The sequence below is a fragment of the Rhamphochromis sp. 'chilingali' genome (assembly GCF_963969265.1).
Source record: "Rhamphochromis sp. 'chilingali' genome assembly, chromosome: 1".
Lineage (NCBI taxonomy): Eukaryota > Metazoa > Chordata > Actinopteri > Cichliformes > Cichlidae > Rhamphochromis > Rhamphochromis sp. 'chilingali'.
The window spans coordinates 41,027,823-41,049,007 of NC_137929.1; the positions used below are offsets into that span (position 1 = coordinate 41,027,823).

General features: G+C 40.7%; 2 protein-coding genes and 1 long non-coding RNA gene across 6 annotated transcripts; 2 read left to right on the plus strand and 1 right to left on the minus strand.

Annotated features, from left to right (window-relative positions):
* The first annotated feature begins 1,515 nt into the window (after positions 1 to 1,515).
* Positions 1,516 to 3,701, plus strand: LOC308391905 (piggyBac transposable element-derived protein 4-like). Its single transcript, XM_080874673.1, has 4 exons — positions 1,516 to 1,701; positions 1,902 to 2,052; positions 2,224 to 2,839; positions 2,929 to 3,701. The coding sequence occupies exons 1-4, from the start codon at positions 1,572 to 1,574 to the stop codon at positions 3,475 to 3,477; spliced, it is 1,446 nt and encodes a 481-aa protein (XP_080730799.1). The 5' UTR covers positions 1,516 to 1,571; the 3' UTR covers positions 3,478 to 3,701.
* Positions 3,702 to 8,565: 4,864 nt separating this feature from the next.
* On the minus strand, positions 8,566 to 12,523 carry LOC308392050. Its single transcript, XR_013970751.1, has 3 exons — positions 12,394 to 12,523; positions 11,325 to 11,423; positions 8,566 to 11,191 (listed from the first exon to the last, which is right to left on the minus strand). It is a non-coding gene; the product is annotated as an uncharacterized lncRNA (long non-coding RNA).
* Positions 12,524 to 12,730: 207 nt separating this feature from the next.
* LOC308391871 (uncharacterized protein) lies at positions 12,731 to 17,763 on the plus strand. Of its 4 annotated transcripts, none has more exons than XM_080874629.1 (10): positions 12,731 to 12,863; positions 13,289 to 13,394; positions 13,753 to 13,871; positions 13,974 to 14,390; positions 14,476 to 14,701; positions 14,881 to 15,030; positions 15,724 to 15,941; positions 16,030 to 16,183; positions 16,265 to 16,374; positions 16,938 to 17,763. In XM_080874629.1, exons 2-10 carry the CDS (start codon positions 13,355 to 13,357, stop codon positions 17,247 to 17,249), a joined length of 1,746 nt encoding a protein of 581 aa, XP_080730755.1. In that variant the 5' UTR covers positions 12,731 to 12,863; positions 13,289 to 13,354; the 3' UTR covers positions 17,250 to 17,763. The 4 variants fall into 4 exon arrangements, with proteins under 4 accessions (XP_080730755.1, XP_080730756.1, XP_080730754.1 ...); XM_080874630.1 differs by having other exon boundaries at positions 12,743 to 12,863; positions 13,306 to 13,394; XM_080874628.1 differs by lacking the exon at positions 12,731 to 12,863 and adding an exon at positions 13,074 to 13,156.
* The last annotated feature ends 3,422 nt before the right edge of the window (positions 17,764 to 21,185 follow it).

Below are 21,185 nucleotides of genomic sequence, written 5' to 3' on the forward strand. Positions count from 1 at the left end.
AATCTTCACACATGGGTTGTAGTATAGCCAAAAAGGACAACATTATTACAAATATTTAAAATGACAAACTATTTAAGACCCAAGTGGGTCCATAAAAGAGATCAACTTAACAAAATTCTACCCAAAAGCCACAACAAAACATAACTCAAACTGACCTGCCCAAATCTTCTTTCATTTTTAATGGCAGCTTGAATCCAAAGATGTTGCACTACTGCCATCTCCTGGGTTTTACTGTTACATCACTTCCAAATCCTTAGATCCTCTTGATGAGTACAGTATTTCTAAAAAAACAAAACAAATAAAACAGAAACAATAAACCACACACTTCCTTTTATCCTGACTTAACCACTCAGCCACCTTTTCAAACTACAGTTTCTACCCTCAACATTCTCATTTGACTAACATACTTCCTGCAACTAATAAACACATATTCAAGCGTTTCCATAGGCTTCTTCTTCAGTCAAGTTTAACGGCAGCTTGCATCCAAAACTGTTGCATTACTGCCACCTCCTGGCTGTTAATCGTCCGTCATTCCTGAATCCTCAGATCCTTTTGATGAGACCAGTATTTCTCAAAAAACGAAAAACCACCACTTTCCCTTCACCATGACTTAACTCTTTAACCACTCGTTCAAACGTAAGTTCCCGTCCACCACTCATTTCACTCCACATCACCCTCCTGTGACCATAGCTGGACTGGCCATCGGGCCCGGTGGGCCGCTGGCGATTTTTTGTTTTTATGGGCCGATGGTTTTTTTTTTTTGGTTTTTTTTTAGGGTATATATAATGAAAGGTGTTGGATTGGCCAATTGGTCATGATCGACTCTGGGCTGGACCAATTACAGCCGAGGAGGCCGGATGCACCCTCCCCCTTGTTTAGCAATCACGTGATTTTCGCACATTGCATGCTGGGAACTCGTGGCAAAACAATCCAAGTACCGCATCAAATGCAAGCATTTGCAGCACCGCAAAAAGTTCATTCTCCGGTTCCAATACCTTCCTGTTTTTTATTTGCCGCACAACAAAGGAATGTACAAAACAAAAGGAGAAGAATGGAAGAATGACGGTCCGTACAAAGACAGACTCGACGAAAAGACAAAGAAAAGATACGAGGAAAAAATCAAACCAGTGAAAGGGTCAGACCCTTACGAGCACACAGAGTGGACAAAAGACGTTAGCGTGCTGCCCAACTTTCACCACGCTCAGATTTATAATTATACGGTTCTTGGAGTGAGTGCATACACTCATGAAGTTTAGTAACTTCAGGTCACTGCAACAAGCCCAGGTACAGTTTACTGACGGATGGGTGCAGGAAAATTCATCGCCCTGCCTGCCCTGAAGAATCCTCTGGTGTACGGACCTCCTCTCCAAGGAAAGAAAATTCATCGCCCTGCCTGCCCTGAAGAATCCTCTGGTGTACGGACCTCCTCTCCAAGGAAAGAAAATTCATCGCCCTGCCTGCCCTGAAGAATCCTCTGGTGTACGGACCTCCTCTCCAAGGAAAGAAAATTCATCGCCCTGCCTGCCCTGAAGAATCCTCTGGTGTACGGACCTCCTCTCCAAGGAAAGAAAATGCAGAGAAGACTCACCACTCAGCAAGCCTTGGAAATGATCCTGACGGAGGTCGACCCTTGTGACTCGGATGGAGAAGACCTAGCAGTTCAGCCGGATTCGGACTCAGAGCTGTCTGATCAGTCTTCCGGTTAGTGTCATTTCATGTTATTTCCTTTTTCATTTCAAACAAGTAAGTGGATGTAGTTAGTAAGTAAGATATTTCAGACATTATTCTGATACAGAGGAGGAGATACTGGAATTATAATTAGTATCTATGCATGCATTTGTGATTTTCCCATTTTCCCATTTTCCCATTTTGCTCACAATTTGAATTTGTTCACACTGCAGATGAGGAGACTGCTTCTCCACCGAAAAAGAGACCTTGTTTGGGGACTGAGACAGCGAAAGATGGCACAGTGTGGCGTGAAGAACATGTGGGGACCTGTCTCCCTTTCACCCCAATAGAAGCGTACGCTGCAGATGGAGAGCCAACGGCTAAGGCCAGGAGAAGTATCTCGACTCGCCTTCAGAGCTTCCTGTGTTTCGTCACTCTTGACATGCTTCGTAGCATTCAAGAATGGACTATTCAACATGCACAGGAAACGGAGGATGTTCATTGGTTCATGGACCTCCCTGAACTAATGGCATTTATTGCAATTGTGATCTTGCGGGGGGTTTGCAGGCTTCCATCGGTAAATGACTGCTGGTCAGCAAACCTGGGAAACCCACAGATAATTGGAACTATGGCACGAAACCGCTTCCAAAACATCATGCAACACCTACGCTTTGATGACAAGTCCACCCGCTGTGATCGAGCAAAGACTGACAAGTTTGCTGCAATTTCCAGTGTGTGGGGATCATTTGTCACCAACTGCATCACGTGCTACAACCCTGGTCTGCATATCACCATTGATGAACAGCTTTTCCCATCAAAGACGCATTGCTGTTTCCTGCAGTATATTGCAAGTAAGCCGGACAAGTTTGGGATCAAGTTTTGGGTGGCTTGCGACCTAAAATCCAAGTACATTTGCAATGTCTTCCCATATCTTGGCAAGGACCCCAGTCGTCCCACCGGGGAGAGACTTTCTGAAAATGTAGTAATGAGGCTGATGGAACCATTCCTAGACAAGGGCAGAAATGTTACCACGGACAATTTTTTCACATCGCTTTCACTTGCGCAAAAACTTCTTGGACGGAAAACCACCATCCTCGGCACAGTCAACAAGATTCGCAGGGAAATTCCTCAATCCACTAGACAGACAGATCGCAATGAATTCACCACTCAGGTATGTTACAGGTCTTTTGTGGTTCTATGTTTATGTGTTTCATTGTGTGTAAAAGGGCTATGAAAATAACAATTTATCTTATTTCTTAGGTGTTTTCAACCTCTGCTGCCACGCTGACGGCGTATGCGGCCAAACGGAAGAAGACAGTCTATATTCTTAGCAGCATGCACAGCGTGGTTCAGACTGATAACACCACCAAAAGGAAGCCAAACACTGTCACCCTTTACAACAAAACAAAGTGTGGCGTGGATGTGATGGACCAGATGGTTCGGGAGTACACTGTCCGCAAAGGAACACGGCGCTGGCCAGTCGCCGTGTTTTATAACATGATTGACATGGCAGCACTGAATGCACATGTGCTGTATCAAGCATGCACCGGGACGAAGGAAAGACGGGTGGACTTCCTGGTGGCGCTTGCAACAGAGTTGGCTCACTCTCATGTAGCTGCGAAGAAGGCAAGAAAAGATCAGTTGCTTCGGGCAGAACCCTCCACACCGAGCCCTGGAAAAAGGGCCACGTGTCAGGTCAAACACAGATGCAAAAAAAATCAGGCCACTGTGCGATGTGTTCACTGCTACAGGTACACATGTGGTAAATGCAGACGACAGATACCGTGGCAGTGCCAGGATTGTGAGTGATTGCTGACAATGTTGAATTATTTGTAAATATGTGTACAAATGGTTGGTTTTTTGTACTGTTTTTATCAATAAATGTCAGCAACAAAGGACATACACCCATGTGTGTTGATTTCTCCCCAAGATGGCAAACTGAAACACTCCAAGTTGGTGACTTTTGGAGATTTATTTCCCTGGATGATTGAGAATGCATCAAGATGAAACACAAAAGGAAGTTCACAGCTTTTAGCAGCTCCCCCCCCCCCCCCTCAATCACTCACCCCCACTCCCCTCCCTCCAGAATTCCTAGGTAACGACCTAATATACATATGAATGACTAGCCAATTTAGCTTCCACTTCCACCATTTGACTGCTCTCGGGTTTTATAGGTAGAAAGGTAGAAGCCTGGGGATGCTAGTGTTAATAAATCTTGACAAGACAAAATAACTCAACTCAACTTAACTGTTAAAAAATGTGCATACATGTTCTTTTAAACTGTCCATTTTTCTTTTCTCAATTAAGAATCAGTCACCTTTAACCCTTCCACTGCCAGTTAGGGCCTTGTGGTGACAGAATCTGGGAAACGTCTGAAGTACTCCAGAGCAGCAAGCCTCTCGTCTGACTCTAGGAGGTTTGACTGTCCCATGGTGTTTGGGACAGAGAGCTTCACCTCTGGCCGACACTACTGGGAAGTCCAAGTGGCCCTGACAAATGGCTGGGATGTGGGTGTTGCCAAGGAAAGTGTAAACAGATCAGGAAGGTTTTTTTTTTCTTTTTTTTCTTTTTCTTTTTTTCTTTTTTTTTCTTTTTTGAAAAGAGAAAATGGATTCTTTGCCACAGGAAAAAGGTTTTTGGACTATAAAGTTCACGCCACACCCTCCACAGTTCTCTACCTTTTCCCTAGGCCAAGGTTAATAGGAGTGTACCTGGACTATGAAGAAGGCAGAGTCTCCTTTTTTGACGTGAATGAGAACTTGCATATTTACTCTTTCACAGGAGAGTCTTTAATTCTAATTCACTTCCTTCAACAATCTAAATGAATAATAAGATCAAAGTTTAGAACTCAGATGAGTGCTGCACAATCTGAACATCAAAAAACACTTGGAAATGCACAATTTAAGATTAATAATTGTTTTGTTTTTTTTAAATAAACATGGTGATAGATACTGACACAGATACGTAACATGTATAATTAATTTTTGAACAAAGTGTTACAGTAGTATACTACATCAGAACAAACCTGGTTTTGATTGGGGAAGGGTTAGGGTTGCTGTCTGATCAACAGTTTGACTGGACATATATTTGCTCTTGATCCTATAAACTCATTGACTGCCACATATATTTTCATGCGAGTGTAAATACGCTATTCACTGCTGTCTTGAACTGCCATATATACATATTTTGGTTTTTCGTTTCCACATTGCTGTTTGTTGTGTCGGTGACAAAATGCTGGTGATGGTAATGTTTGGTGGTGTTGGGTTTTGGCGTTTTTGTTTTTTCTTGTCTCTACATTAAAGTTATCAGACTTTGTTTCATGAACAGTGTTTCATTATAAACATTCAGCTCAATTTTTGTGTGATTTTCCAAATGGAAGTTTATTTAGCACTGCAAATGTTTTGAGCCAACAAAAAAATTTCTTCCAAACAGCCAGCCTTACTTCAGAGTAATTTTGACCATTAGTTGTCAAAAGAGCTTTTACGTGTTTATTTGGACACTGGCTGCTTTTCACTTGTGTTCAGTTCAGTCTTTATACCTGACTAGTTTCACAGGAGTGTGTTGTGTTGGTATGTGTTTTTTTTTTTCTCTTGTCAAACCACTTAACAATAATTCAACCAGAAACGTAACTTAAAGAAGGAACTAGTCTTGTCTCTACACCTAACATCTTAGCGAAGATCTCATTTTAAATAGTATCTTTGGGCACTTTGACTCACAAAAATATTTGAATAAAATTGTTGATGGTAACAATTTCATGAACTGCATATATTTGCCCTCAGATAAGCATAGAGCAGAAAGCCGGGAGGGGCGTGAGGTTCTGGGGGTGCTCCGTCTCTGGGCTGGGGCCCTGGCTGGGCCTGGGTCCTGGTTGGTGTGTTGCCGGGGTTGTGGGCGGGTGGGTGTATGGGGGCACAGCCCTGGCGCAAGGTGCCGCCAGCTCATCGAGCCACCTAGGGGGGCTCTTCAACTGGTGGGGGAGGCTGTTACATCTTGCAGGAGGTCTCCTCTCTTCAGGAACTCACTCTGCAGGAGGGGGAGATATAGGAGAGGTGGAAGAAGATCTCAGCCTGGGCGTCTATTGTCTTGTGTAGTCTGGAAGATGAGTGGATGACAGGGTGGGTGCAGTTTTCTCTTTGGTGGGGTCGGGTGGACTGTCCTGGGCTCTGTGTGGACAGGCGGCGCTGCTGAACTGGGCCCCGGTCCGGATGGGCCTGGGCCCCCTTTCCCTGGCGGGTTGCGGAGTATGGGGGTGCCTACTGGGGTCAGCGGGGGAGCTGACCTCAGTAGCTCCCCCGCTAAAATAAACCTTAGACTCAAATGTTAGAACAAGCTTTTCCCCGCAGCACCCTGTGTAATAAATACTCACAAAGAAAACGGCGGCTGTTACAACTTTATGTCTAAAAATGTATCGTTTCATGCATCGGCTAAAACACTCGACTCCAGCTACATGACGCGCAGCTGGAAACACTTCACGCAAGTCGAGCTGCCCGAGATTCACAGAATTTACAGAAAATGTTACATTTTTGTGATTTATATCATTATCGGGGCGATAGATAGAAATGTTGGTTATATCACAAAGCCCTACACTCTCATTACACATACATATAGGATCTTGGGGTGGGCACGCTACACGGTATCCAAAAGACCATCAGGGCGTACACCCCACCCCTGGCGTCGTTGCCCACCTCTCAATTTTAAATACACGTAGACATTGAGGGCTAGCAGGAGGGACTATGCGCTTACCTGCTGCTCTCTGGCAGGTAGCTCCATGCCCTCCTGGGTTTTAAATGCACCTTAGAACACACATGTATCAACACTACATATGAGCGGGCGGAGGGAGGTTTGGCGTTTTCACACACCCCCGTTCTCTGCGGCCTGTTGGAGCGGGGGGCAAGGAGGAGGAGTTGGCCGTCCGATTGGGGTCTGGAATGTGGGGCCTCCCTGCTGCTGTGGAGTCGGGGCGGTCTGCTTCTCAGGGAAAAGGGTCTGAGTGCAGTTTCCCCCACCAGGGGCAAGGGTACCTGGACCCGGTTCGTAGAGTACGCTTGGGGAGTGTGATTGTGTGTACAGCGTCTCTTTATGTCTGTCTCCACGTTGGTTGAGTGTGGAGTAAGTGCATATGAGAGCATGAGGGTGGGAATGTATGTTTGTGTCTGTGTGTGCCTGTATGTCTGTGTCTATATGTCAGGTTGGGTATCAGACGCCACCTCTCTGGGCACATCTCAGGCCCTCCAAGGTTTGGAGGCCTATCTCCCCCCACCACCACTTCACCTGCCAGTGGCGGAGTCCCTCAGACATCGGTGCGTTGGTGGTTCTTTGTGTCCGGAGATGGGGGTCCAGGTACACACCGGCTCACTCCTGGTGGCTGCTTGTCGGGGCCTGGAGCCTGGGGCTCGCTCGGGCCACTTCGGGGGTGGGGTGCCCTCGGCCTCTTGGCCTGGGGCTCGGTCACTCAGGCACAGCTGGCTGCCGGCGGAGCTCCCGGGCACGTCACTGCAACCCCCCCTGGCTTCTGCTCCGCGGCTGCTGAGTGAGCCCTGTTACGAGTTCAAAATTGGGGATGGAGACAAGAGAAAAAACCACAATAACAACACTGGTCCGGCCGGGTTGAGTCAAACGATGATTTTAATAGTCACACGCGTGGGAGATGGACACTGTATGCAGACAGCCTCAGATCTCAAAATGGTGGAGCATTAATCAAACTCTTATAGCCTCTGGTTCTCCCACCTTATCATAAAAGCCTAAACATTCACATGCTTTTCTCTCACACGGCGCCTAAGCTACGACCTTGGCTCCCTATTTATCTGCTCCTGCTGAGATGGGGCAGAAAACTCCAGTATGCTCTGTTCTCTTCTAATCAGACAAATAAGGCGATGACTTTCTGCAAATAGTATTTCTTATAACATCATAAAACAATATCATTCATCCACAATAAATCAGCAGTCTAATGTAATGCAAATCAGTTTAACTAATGCAATAGTTATCAGCTTCTTCTAATTCAGGAGAATAATGCAAACTAAAATTACATAATAATTCACAATCTTTAATTAGGGGTATAACATGGCATAAAATAATATTATAATTTAACACTCCCCCTGATGAGCTCGTTAGAATAATGAGCTCACCAACACCCTCTAATCCATTGTGGCCGGGTTCATTTCTTCTCACTCCTGAGGTCCTTTGTCCCCCTGATGGGCGAACCATACGTGAGATGACCTCTGTGTTTGCGCAGTTCAGGTGCAAGACAAACTATTATTACAACAATATCAGGTACATATGACACTCCCCAGTTCTCCCACAGCTTTATTTGGTGCTACCTTATACCCTTCAGACGTACTCAGACTAGAACCTCTGTCCAAGGAGCTTTTAGCCTTTATTTTATTGCTGCAGCTACCAGTGTCGTCCAGTTGGGTGATCCTCTGCTCTTCTTTCTTCAACCTCAGGGGTTAGACAACCCTTCAGTCGTGGCACAGATCAGGGGATTATTCTGCCCCGATTTCAAACAACGATCTGTGTATCCTCGGGTCCTGTGTGTCCTCCAGAAAAAGATCAGGAACGCGTCCCCCTTTTGCCCAAGAGCCTCTCGAACCTCGTTGGTCTGGTGTTCCTGGATTTCCGCCAACCCCTTCATGGTTATTGCTGTGTTTATGGGATCCATCCTTTTGGAGTGACTAGCTGGAGTCCAAACGCCATGACACTTGGACCCAGTTGATGTCTCGGCAGTCACTGTGTCTGTCTCTGCTGCGAAGGATCCTCGTATCTCTGTGACCTCGTCTGGTGCCTGTTCCTTTCTCTGTAAGAGACAGAAAACCAAAACACCTCTCTTCCTAACCCTAATAATCTAATGTTGTTATCTACTGACCTTCTACACTGCAAATTATCTGGTGCTTGCCATGATTTAAAATCTTATTTTTAGACAGGCCAGATTATTTGCCTTGTTTTAAAAAAGATTTACTTGTTTCTAAGTCTGGATTTTAGATAATAAACTTAAATCGAGAATAACCATATAATTGTGTCTATATTAGTACAGAAATCCAGAAATGGGAAGAATAACTCTTAAAATAGCCTACATTAGGTCTCTCACCAGATGTCTCTCAAAATATCACTTGTTTCAAGATAGAGTGACAAACTCAATTTGCTTGATTTAGGAAATTCACACAAGGCATCTGTTGAAAATATTATTTATTCAAAATCATGTCTGACTTCAAAGTTGTACATATAAGGGAAAAAAATTAATCACAATTTATGATACAAATCACATTTCAAAGACAGCTGTTTGTCCCAGCATGCCAGCATTATGTGGTACAACATTGACATTGGTTTAGGGAACATTTAATGACTGTCAACTGATATCATCACAAACTACACTAAGCCAATACTTGGTGCAACCCTAATCTTAAGGGTGATTTCTATGGGAAATAATATCAGAAAGACTGTATTTGATTGGAACAAACACACTGTCCTTAAAACTAATAGAAAAGTATGAAGTGTAATCAATGAGCTCATGGGCTAATTCTGTAGCTTGAGCAACAATGGGCACAGTTACTTCATATGCCAATAAGTCTTCATTTAAATTCAAAGTTTCATAGCATTGGTACTCAAAAGCAATAAAAGATGAGTCAATCAAAAAGATATCCTTTATCAGTCCAAACACAGGGAAAGTGCCATCCACGTCTGCAATAATCATGGACTTCCCAGCAATGTATTTATTGCCATTTAGAACATACCATTTCACTGAGACAACAGACTGCATGACATCTATTCCAAAAAATTCTTTAATTTTTTTCCTAACATATTCATTATTTTTAACAGCTGATACTGGCCCGGATTCCTTTTCTTTCGCAAAAATAGGATGTTCAGTGCCTATTTCATTTTGACAACACTCAAGAAATTGATTGTGGTTTGCTAGGGATTTACAAACATTTTTAAAATTTAACTTAGAAGCCCACTGTTTAAAATAGGAGTGCTTTGCCTCAAAGCGCATGCACATACTCCTTATTAAAGGTCCAAGGGATAAGATTTGACTGGGAAGATGCAACATATAATGTTGCTTAGGTATTATATTGGCTTCGGGAAAAAGTTGCTTGAACTGATACAGGTGTTCTTCAATCATATTTCTCAGTTGCAATACAGTTTGTAAAGAAATAATGGGAGCAAGAACTATTTGAACTATCATAATTAACTTTCTAATAAATACAACATACTCACTCTCCACACCATACAAAAGAAAAAGTAATATTTTTAAAAGAATTAGCATCTGTCCACAAGACTGTTTCAATTTGTTGTCGTTAGCCGCTAAAGTGCCAAAGCTAATAGGACATGGTTTATCCCGTATTTCAAGAGGTGAGTAAGGAAAATTTTGAATGTCTGAATTAAACTTGTCTAATTCCAATTGTCCTGAGAGAATTAGGTGTTTTAATACAAATTTAACTTCCATTGATGCAACACCTTCAAAAATAACATGCATTATGTCCTGTGGAGTTTGTTTGATCAGGTCAAATGCAGGAACATCAACTAGTCTGCTTCTTCTATTGATTCCATAAGTAGTTTTGAGGGACGCTTTCAATAAATCTGTGCTTGCTTTATCTATTTCAAAACACTGCCTGATATGTTTCTCCAGAGTTCTTTGAACAAACTTCTTCTCCTCAAAAACACTTTGCATATCATCAAAGTTGCATTCACAGTGTCTACATTTGCTATAAGCAAAACCAATCCCTTCTTTAAAGCCAGCAATCTCATGCTGGGCTAGCGTGTCTCCGCAAATGGCTATAACAGCACCAAACAATTCAATTTCACCATTTGACATTTCAATCCTTACACCATTGTAAAGCAGTGATAGATCTTGAAGTATTCTTTTCAGTACAACATCAATACCCCACTGAGAAATGTCACTTGCTTTAGCAATAGCAAGAAGTCGTATTGCAGCTAACTTTGACCTAAATTTTGGATCAATATTTCCTAAAGTATAATAAAACATGACCAATTTGTTTGCAGAAGCATGGGACCCTAAGGGGTTACATATTTCAATTTCATCTGTGTACAGTATTAATTGCAATGCATTTGGCCTCTGAGAAAACAAGGGGTGAGATGTAAAGAGGGACCCGTCTCTAAAATCATAGAAGAATCCCTCTCTGCTTCTTTGTGGTGCAGTGTTCAACATGGTAAAGGTTCTCTCATTAGTCATTAACTGCTTTAGACTTTCAATTAATGGTACATAGTAAAAACTTTTGTTCCTTAAGGACATGACCCTTGAAAGACCTTGCTTTACCCAACATATCTTCTGGGATACTACTACTTCCTCGGCGTTGACTGGACAGAACATTTCCCCTATGGCTCTACACTGTCCATATGCAATGGTGGAGAAAGGATCCATGAATTTATCAAATGTAGCCAAAGCCTCATCTTGAAGCTGAGTGGTTCCCTCGGCATTATCTTCAAACACTGTCTTCATTCTTTCCTTGAGCGTATCCAAAAGAACAGCCTGATACTGTTGCACTCCTGAGATGATATGTTTGACCGTTCTCTGTGAAAACATTTGAAACAAAAGTAACTTATTCTGCATTTATATTAAAAAAAAAAATTCTGAATTCCATTATGAACAAGTAAGACATTGATTGCCTTATGTAATGTATTGATCCATTAAGACTATAACATACCTGTGATAAGTGGCACTGTTCTTGAACACAGATAGCAAAAGCTGCAGCAGATCTGGTAATATCGTGTCTGGTAAAGGATGTTTTAGCAACAGCTTCTTCCTTTAGAGCAGAAAAACAAAGTTAGTCCAAACTCCTGGCCAATTATAGAAATTCTTACATAACAGGTATAATCAGTTACACCTAATGATTGGTCCATTAAAAAACAAAGTGCATGACAGTGATTAGTGTTACAGTTGTGAATATTCAATATAATATAAGATAATATAATATTCATTCTTTGGAATAAAGAAAAAAAATGGAAAAGAAATCAAAGACAAAGAAACAATAAAAAAGGGGTTGTCCATTGTTTTGATGAGGCTAGGGATTGGATTCATGAGAATGAGATTTTATCTTTTTAAATAATGAATTTTTGTTCGCACTTAGATATTAGTTTCTTTACATGTTTGTTGTATTTATTAAATTATTTATGTATTTTTAAATCACGTAATTTAGATTTGCACTTAGAATTTATGTTAGTATTAGTATATGGATATATTTTATTGTATGCATTTATTAATTTATTTAATTTTCAAAAAAATCATTCTTATCCATGTTTTGGCAGTATTTCTAGCCAACAGATTTTTTTACAGTGCTTCCAAATACTCTGTGTCTTACCTGAAACTGTAATTCCTACGAGATACCCAAATTGCTGTCACATTGAACGATTTAAACGCGCTGAGAGTGTCTTTGATGCAAACTTCACCAGGAGACATGCCAGCCGCAGAGTGTGTGCCTTCTCCGGCTGCAGCATAGCCTGTACTATCTACACTGAACTGCTATTCTGTTTATTTGTTTTTCATTTCATCCTGCAGGATGAAATTGTGATTTAAAATCCAACCATGGTGGAAATCGCTTGTAACAGTTTGAAGAACAATATCTAGCGGTATAATATCGCGAGATCTCGTTAAATTTCTCTTGATTAAAAATGGAGAAAATGATTAAAAGTAATATAGGACCAAATACGAGGAGTTAGACATAGCTAAATTTGTCATCAGAAGCCACACTACATTTTATTTAGTTTAACACTTACCGCGCTCGGGCTGTCAACAACCTGAGGCTCCTGCACTTCAGGCCAAGATCCACCAGTTGATATTTCCACGGTGCTGGTTGTTGTTGCAGTACTACAGTTGGCAAAGACTGAAACACCAAAATTTTCCGATCCTAAAGAGTGGGATGTTGGGGGGATCCTCCATCCTCTTGGTGGGCTTCCATTCGTCAAATACAGAGGGTGCGTCCGTTTAATGTGGCGAAAGAATGAGTTAAAAACTCTGAAATCTTGTTCACAGCCATCTATTCCACAGTAAACCCAAAAATCCTGCCTTCGACCATGAGCTGCATTTATGTGGCTAAGGAGCACCTTCAGAGTTAAAGAAACAAAGATAAAACAGATCATACATCTCCAGAGCGCCATGGTGAACTGTTTTCGCGCAGTAGCAATGCAGCTTTACTTTACCGCTCTCCACTGAAGGCCACAGATGAGAGTGTGGGACCATGGGAAAGGTAGGCAATTTTAAAAATATATGCATCCTTAATTATCCAATTTTTCAGGTTTAAATTACATCAGTTATATTTATTTTTAGGCAATAAGTGTTTAAGACTGAATTTATATTTTTATTTTCTTTTTTTTTACTTAAAAAAAATTAAATATAAATAATTTTCTGCATGCGCATTCTCAGTTCCTGTCGTGACGTTACTTTCACGCGGGACAAACTCTTTTCCCCTGCTTTGTTAACCATCAGGACCGTTAGGAAGATCAAAATTATTTATCTAAACAAAGTGAACAGTAATTTAAGGTTGGTAACATTAAGTTGATTTGAAAAATACTATGGTACAACGGTGTTATTAAGATAAAGTCATGTTTTGTGAGGGCTGCTAGTTAGCAATCTAGCTAATGTGTTAACTTTAGCTAAATGTTCTTATTTAAGCCGTAGGATATTTCCAGGTACTGTGAGTGGAGGCTTTGGAACGAACTAGAGAACTGCTGTCACGGCATGGACAACTTTGACGATGCCATACTGTCTGTGTTGCAGGGTAAGTCTTATTTTTCAGTTATTTTGGTACGTTAGCTAAGCAGCCTTAGCATCTGTTAGCATCATTTCTGAAACTTGGAGCTAGGATTGCACTCTACTCTGAACTTTATCCACATTATAGCCTTGAGCTGTCTTTGCCAAAATAGACTTGGAACATCATTCTTGAAGACAGCCAAAAATAGTTTTATTGCATTCCCAAATATTTGATAAACTGTTTTAAGTTTGACATTTTATCCTGTTAATATTACTTATTGCTAAAATACATTTATTGACAAAAAAAATGACCTCAATATGTAATAAGCCACGCCCAGGAAAAGAGAAATAAATATCACTTTTGAAGTTGTTTTTCTCTTTTACAGCTGCGAATATTGATGAGGAAACTTTGAGGAGCTTTACCCGGGATGACCTAAAGGATCTTTTTCCGGGCCATGAAAATTTCTTCCGTAGAAAGAAGATTTGGGATTTTATCAGCCAAAAGGTAAATACACATTATACCACTAAGAAGATGATTACTGTCCATATTGTCTAGCATTAATTTGCCTAATTGTGTATTTTTGTTTATATCCCACAACTGTTATAGTTTAAGAGTACTGACCAAGATGCCAACACTTTCCATCGAAGCGAGAGTAACCCCTTAGGCTTTGATGTGTCACAATGTCAGCCTCAAACTTCCACTCCCATTTCCTACACTGCTGACAAAAAAATGAAAATGCCAGACCCACCAGAGTATGTGGTGTATACAGATTCAGAGTTGGACATGGTGCGCAGTCAGTACTTTGCATTGCTCCACAGTGGAAAGGAAAAGGACTGTAGGATGTCGAAGGAGCTATGTTGCAGACTTGTAAGGAACACCGTCACCAGCATGGTTGCAATCCTCCGTGCTAGTCCCATGGGGAAAGAAGTAACATACCCCTCCAAACTCGAAATGAGAGCAATGTCGCAGAAGATTGTCGACTATTACCCCATGTTACGTGATGCTGACACACACATGCCATACGTAAGTCATTCTTTACTCACTACAATATCTAAAATTGAGCGAGATAAAAAAAAAGAATGTACAAATATATATTATTTTACCACAGCTGACCATCTACACCAAACTGTACAAACGACTCCAAAATATGAAGTCTCCAAGGAAGAGGCAGGGCTCCATGCCACAACGAGGCAGGCCCAGGAAGACTCTTTTCAGCTCAGATGACACAGACAACGGGACTGAAGGTGACCTAAGTGGTGAAGCAAGTGGTTCAAGTGACTATACCATACTTCTTGAGAGCAATGATGACCTCAGTGAGGATAACTCAAATGCAGGTGTGTACTTTGGTCTGCTGTACTAATGACTTTTGGACATCTAAAACTTCAAAGAGACCACCTGCCCTCAGTTTTCTGTTCAGAGTGCATCACAAGATTTATACAGTGTTGAGTATTTTCCTTAACTTTCTAGCTATTCCCTGTTATTACATTCTGTTCATCTTCTGTTTTTTCCTCAGAGAAAGAATCCCAATTGCCGCTACCCTCCACTGTACCAACTACGTCAAACAATACTACCCTGGCTTTACCACTATTATCCAAGTCAGCCTCATGCTCTGCACCCAGGGCTGATATAGGTCCTTCAACTGCACCTCCAGATGATGTTGTTGGTAAGTCCACCATCACCCTTATCTACCTCTGTCTGACTGTGGTTCCTCTTACAGCTCTTTCCAAAATATGGTTGCAGCAATGAACCCCGTTCTAAGTGTTTATTCCATAAATCATAGTGGTTTGGCATTAACTCGAGTTGGTGTGTAAAATCAACATATGATAGATCCCTCATTCCAGTTTGCCAGTTAGCCATAGTAAGTATTTTAACACTTTGTGTTGTAATGGGTGTTACTCAGTGCTGATTATTTACACATGTAAATCCTCATGCTGGTCACATCTATCATGCCTTATCACAGTGTTTCTGTCATAGATCAAATTACCTAAAATATTTTTATCCATCAGCTCATAATCACTGTTCACACTGATGTGAACGATATACACAGTAAACAACCTTTACCTTATTTTCACCACAGTTTTATTCACGGGCATCTTAAACTGTCGTTTTAATATTTGATTCTGTTCAAACTAACAATTAACATAAATCCATGATCATTATAAGAAAAGGACACAAAGGGAAATGATCAGGACATATAGGGTCAGTTCATTACTCAAACATATTTAACCTAAACATTAATTCTCAGAAATATTATACTTAAAAACAACCATGCAACTAGAAATGACTGATTAGAAAAATCTGAATTTTGTGAAGTCTAGTTACACCATGTCTTACAATTGCTCTTTGCTTTCCCTAGCAGACCATGACAGCCTGAAGATGCAGGCAAGACATTACAAAACCTTGAGCAACATGTACAGGAAACCCAATGCAAAACCCAACCAAAGTGACGTTGCTCAAATTTTGGACCTGGAGTTTGAGGCCAGACGAACTTTTATTGACGCAGATATTACAAGGGAAGAAGACAGGCCCAGAAAAGTATTTGAAGCATACCCGTGCTTCAAAGACATACAAAATGTAAGTTCAACTACCTTCAGTTAAATTCCTTGCTTTCTCTGGATAGGTTTAGTTAGTTCTTGACTAACTGAGCACAACTTTGTCATAGGCGATGGATGAACTGCGTCGCATCATTGGTGGCTCCAACTGCAAATACATAGATCAAATGAAGGGTCGATGGGCAGAGTTTTGTTCGAAAGTGCAGTTCTATGGCATTTGGAAGAAGGTCCTGAAACCTCCTCTCCCCTTGGATGTACGTGGAGGTAAGTGGCCTTTTCATACATTAAATCCACACATCAGATATGTTCGGATTGCTTTGTTGAGATACTTTTCTCTGTTCACAGTGGATTTTACTGTCACTCTCTTCAATGCACTTCCATCTCTTTTTCCTTCAAAAACTACACCACCAAAGCGGCTGGGAAGTGCCAGTGAGGCTCTCCTTCATATCCTCAAGGTGAGAACAGCTGCAATACCAGCCACTGTAACTTGTACTCCATTTACTTGTATTGTTATTATTAATATTATTATTTTGCTTTTCCTGCTTAATAAGAGTAGGTCGAAGTTCAATTCAGCAGGGATTAAATTACTCCTTATTCAGGATTTCTTAATTGTTATTCAAAACCTACTCCAGAGAGGCAGCACAGAGCAAAAGCACATTGCAGTTAGGATACAAGTAGAAGCAGTAAAATGATATATTTAAAAAGGCCTTCAAAAACTAGAATATGTAACAAAGTTAAAAGAAATTGTTTTAAAAAACAAATGAGAAAAAAAGCACAAATAGACATGATAAAAATGCTGCAAATTAGAGAAAATTCATGCTCAGAATTAATACATTTCCAAAATTTCATATTTATGTAAGTCAGATATTTTATATTTATTTCTTCTATTCCAACAGTAAATCAGTTGGAGCATTCTAAACTCTTGATATTGCTATTTGTGTCTTAAGCTGTTTGGATGCACAGCAACCCTTTCATTTAAAATCTTGAAGAATTTGTCCTTTTTTTGTGCTTCTTCTAGCCAGGTGAAGATGCAATGCTATACCTGGAGAAGTGGCCTCTCTCCTCCCCAGTGCTGCTTTTTGATGGAACAACCAGCATTGTTGCTGTAGGAAACATACCAGTGACCACTCTCCCCTTGGAGGATTTCTGGGAAGGAATGTTGGTGTTGATGGCATATTACTACACCTTGCACTTAACATACCCAAAATGTGTTGCAACGGTCCTCTCTGTCATACAAACTGAGGTAATCACTGATGCCATCCATGATCAAGATGCCACTAGTGCATATAAGAAAGCAATAGCTGAGTGGAAGTCGTTCTTTGAAAAATAGGTGAATACCAAGCAGGATTTTATCAGGTCATTTGCAGTTTGTTTAGTTTTGTAGTATGTTTGTACAACTTTGTTCCTAATTTGCCTAGCAATGTCCTGAGAAACGGCTGTACTTATAATGCTTTACAAATGAAAGTTGTTGTTTTTTTTTCTTAGTGACACTTTACCTGAGGCATGTAAAGTTTTAAGTCAGTAATGCCATTATTTATAACATTGTGAGACTATGTGACTGTCACAAAAGTTTAAGGCCAAAACTGTAATTTTTTTTCTGTGTTTAGGCCTTTTAAAGGGTTGATTTAGACTTTTAGGGATTGTGCAGCAGCCCTATTTTGTTTAAAAAAAAGGATTTTGTTCTCATGAGAGAAATAAATGTTGGCATATCACTCTTGTCCTGGTTGTGATTTCAGTAGAAGCCAAGGAGTAGGAAAAAGGTCTGTTTTAAGGTTTTTTTGCCTGGATTTAATATTGATTCGGCTCTATTTTAAGATAAGCCAACCTGAATCAAGAAACAAATTAATCATATTTCACTAATATTGAGTAGTTTTTCATAGTATTAGAACTATTTTTCTCGTTGCAGTGCATTCATTTGCTGCAAGTAAGAATTCAAAACATAAAAAAAGACTGTAATTTAGCATATTTAACTAATATTTGGGACTTGATATCAAGTAATTTTATCTTAAATTGAGCTCTTTAAAGATTATTTTAACCCTCTTCAATTCTCAAATGTGTTCTTTTATTTCTGGATTAAAAAATCTTATTTCAAGATTTCTTATTAAGTAAAATAAACTTGCTGCATGGACAGATAATTTCACTTGTTTTCAGTGCTTTTTGTATCAAATGTAGTATTTTTTTCCTAAATATAGACTAGCCATTTTTGCAGTGTAGTGATTCAGAATTGGCTTAGAATATTCAGAATGTCCCAGGGACTTATTCTAATCATATCCTATGTGTGTGTAAGCGTGTTTGCATTATGCCCTCTGCACTCAAGGCATTTTCCTACACTTTATCAGTCCGGACCATCACGCCGAACGAAGCTTATGACCTTCAAAAGGCCGAGTGCCAACTCATTATAAGTACATTTGCAAGGTGTGTCTGAAAATTACTAAAACCACTCATATTAAGAAGAGACATCAAAAACAAATTAGCCATTTTTAATCCTCACATTTGCCCCCCAAGAAATCATGTGTTTGCTTCCGCCTACTGTCCCTTATGGAGACACAATATTGCAGCTACAAGGTCTCCCAGGTTGTTAAGTTGATCTGCGTGTAATGCTCTGACTCAAGTATATAATCTTAAAAGAATGTCATTTAATCAACTACCACTACTTAAAACTTAACTTAAAGATATAATTGAATAAAAGATCACAAAGAATACCATGATATCAGTGTTATGTAAGCGCGTGCAGCCTTCTATGCTCGAAGTCACTCCACACCATAGATCAGCCAAACATCGCATTGACTGTAGCTTTTAACCCTTATTAACTTGAGCACAACTCTATAATGAGCAACAAACTGCAATATGTATAAAAATGATCATGGTTACACCTGCAATAGAAGATCATATGATTATCCTGACACCTGTGAATATACGATTAAGAATAGAAGATTAACCTGCGATTATAACAATCACTGGAACACAAATGTTAGGACAATGTCAAAAGCTTCAATAAATGTTTAATGCAATGCTTGTTATATGATTCTGGTGCAATAATAATGCTGATGCTAAAATAACAGTAAAACACCCCCTTTTATCCCGTTTAACTTGACATCTAAATGTTTATCTGGGACTCTCCTCAGGGACAGTGGCGCGGCTGCCCCTCTGTTGGTCTTCCTTGGTCTCTTGTGTTCTGGGGGCCTCTGGATGTCTGGAGTCTTGATCTCCTCCATACCTGCTTCATGCCCTGGAGGACGGGGCTGTGGCCCCCCACACCCTCTAGCAGATCATTACATGAAGGAACCTTTTAAAAACAAGCGCGTCCATGCTCACAGGTGTACACACGGGTGCTCACGCACACAAACTACACCCTTTTTGGCTCCTACCTCAAAGCACACTGTGTTCTGTTGATCTTACGTGCTGCACAATAATGTTTAATATTTAGTATTTACTGTTATATTCCCATAGATCATCGTGATGTTCTTTATTATGTTGCTCTTTTTTTCTTCTGCTTGTTTTCTTTTTTCTTTCTCAACAGGTGATCCAGGTGATTGATATATGTATTTTTTGTCTGCTTATTATGTTTTTTTTTTTGTTTTTTGCCCTTTATCACCGTCCCTCTTCCCCACTGTTTTTCTTTCCCTCTTTTTTCTCCCCTTTCTTTTTCCCAGTCAAGTCTGTCCCATAATTAGCAAGTGAAAATAAAATAAAATAAAATAAACAATAAAAGATGAATGAAATAGACCATTACAGCAAGGCTGGGATGGTGTATTTGGTAAAGTAAATCCGTTGGGCACCTTTAGACAATAATTCTGATGGCAAAAGAGCCAAACGGGACAGGCAAAAAAAAAAAAAAAAGTATACAGCAGAAAAATAAGTAGTTAAATTAAATTAAGATCATTATCATTAAATCAAGATTAGGGGTGTAAGGACTAGATGTTACAGTCCCTGATAATGCATTGCTTTAGATGGAGAGACTCTTGAGGGATGGCTGTTATGAGGAAAGGCAGCCTCACTTTTGCACATTTAAACTCCTCAACCAGGCTAGGGATAGGCAATGACAGTATCCCGTCGCTGTAGAGTCCAACGCTGCTGAGGCACTTGGGAAGTCAGAGCCACTTCTTAACGTAGGAGCTCACTAGCCTCTCTAGTCAATTGGCATGATTGAGTGAGACCTCGTAGATTGTCAATGGCCACAGTAGTCTGGGTAATAACCCAAACTGGAAGCACCAGAGCTTAAGTTTCTCTGGGAGTGCAGTGTTGTTAATCCACTTGAGGTCATCAGCCAGGTTCTCCCTTAATTGTTCTAGTTGCCACGTATCGTTGAGGTCTGCATTATATTACCGTCACAGGCTCTTTATGGGCTTCTCTAAGACTGTTGGAATTGGTTCTTCACTGATATAGAATTGCTCGGCTGTCGGTTTTCCTTTTATGATGGAGATGCTGCGAGATTTACTCGGCTTAAACTCCATCCTTGCCCATTCTATGTTTTCCTGGAGCTTCTGTAGCAATCGCCTAGCACATAGCACATGTCATCCATGTAGACCCTAATAGGAGGAAGACAGACACTCCTGAGTCTCTCACCTCCCACTACCCACCGGGATGCCCACATGACCAACTCCATTGCCATGATAAATGCCAGAGGGGAAATCGTGCAGCTTGCCATTACACCAATTTCCAGGTGCTGCCAAGCTGTGGTGATGCTCTCAGCTGTCACACAAAACTGTAGATCCTGAAAGTAGGTCTTGACCAGTCCTGTGATGTGGTTTGGTACGCTGAAATAGTTGAAGGCCATCCACAAGATCTCGTGCGGAACTGACCCAAAGGCATTGGCAAGTTCTAAAAACACCACATGAGGGTCTTTCTTGGCAGTTTGAATTTGGTGCCAGACGATGCTGGCATGCTTTAGATATCTTGAGAAGGCCCGGATGTTGGCCTTCTGCACTGATGTGTCAATATAGTTGTTTCTTTGCAGGAAAGCAGATAGCCTTTGGGCCACGGCGCTGAAGAAGATGTTTCCTTCTACGTTCAGCAGACTGATCTGGCAAAACTGGCTAATGGATGAGTTCTTCTCCTTAGGGATAAATACCCATTGATATTGACTCGTTTAATAATAGTCGGCATATGATAAATAACTGTAATTGTACTTTTTGCATTATTATGAAGTTATGATTGCACACTACCTCCAACTCTTTGATATGAAGTATGATTTGTTTGCCAAAAAAGAGAAAAAATTCAATAAAGTTGAAGTTGAATGCTTTTAAAAATTTGAATTGACCTAAAA

Excerpts from the sequence above, each read along its gene's own strand:
- LOC308391871 (XM_080874629.1), top strand. The coding sequence starts at position 13,355 with ATGGACAACTTTGACGATGCCATACTGTCTGTGTTGCAGG. Across the intron at positions 14,391-14,475 it reads CTGACACACACATGCCATAC|CTGACCATCTACACCAAACT; the intron begins GTAAGTCATTCT and ends ATTTTACCACAG. Across the intron at positions 15,031-15,723 it reads ACCTCCAGATGATGTTGTTG|CAGACCATGACAGCCTGAAG; the intron begins GTAAGTCCACCA and ends TGCTTTCCCTAG.
- LOC308391905 (XM_080874673.1), top strand. The coding sequence starts at position 1,572 with ATGCAGAGAAGACTCACCACTCAGCAAGCCTTGGAAATGATCCTGACG. Across the intron at positions 2,053-2,223 it reads GATGGAGAGCCAACGGCTAA|GGGGGTTTGCAGGCTTCCAT; the intron begins GGCCAGGAGAAG and ends TGTGATCTTGCG. Across the intron at positions 2,840-2,928 it reads GCAATGAATTCACCACTCAG|GTGTTTTCAACCTCTGCTGC; the intron begins GTATGTTACAGG and ends CTTATTTCTTAG.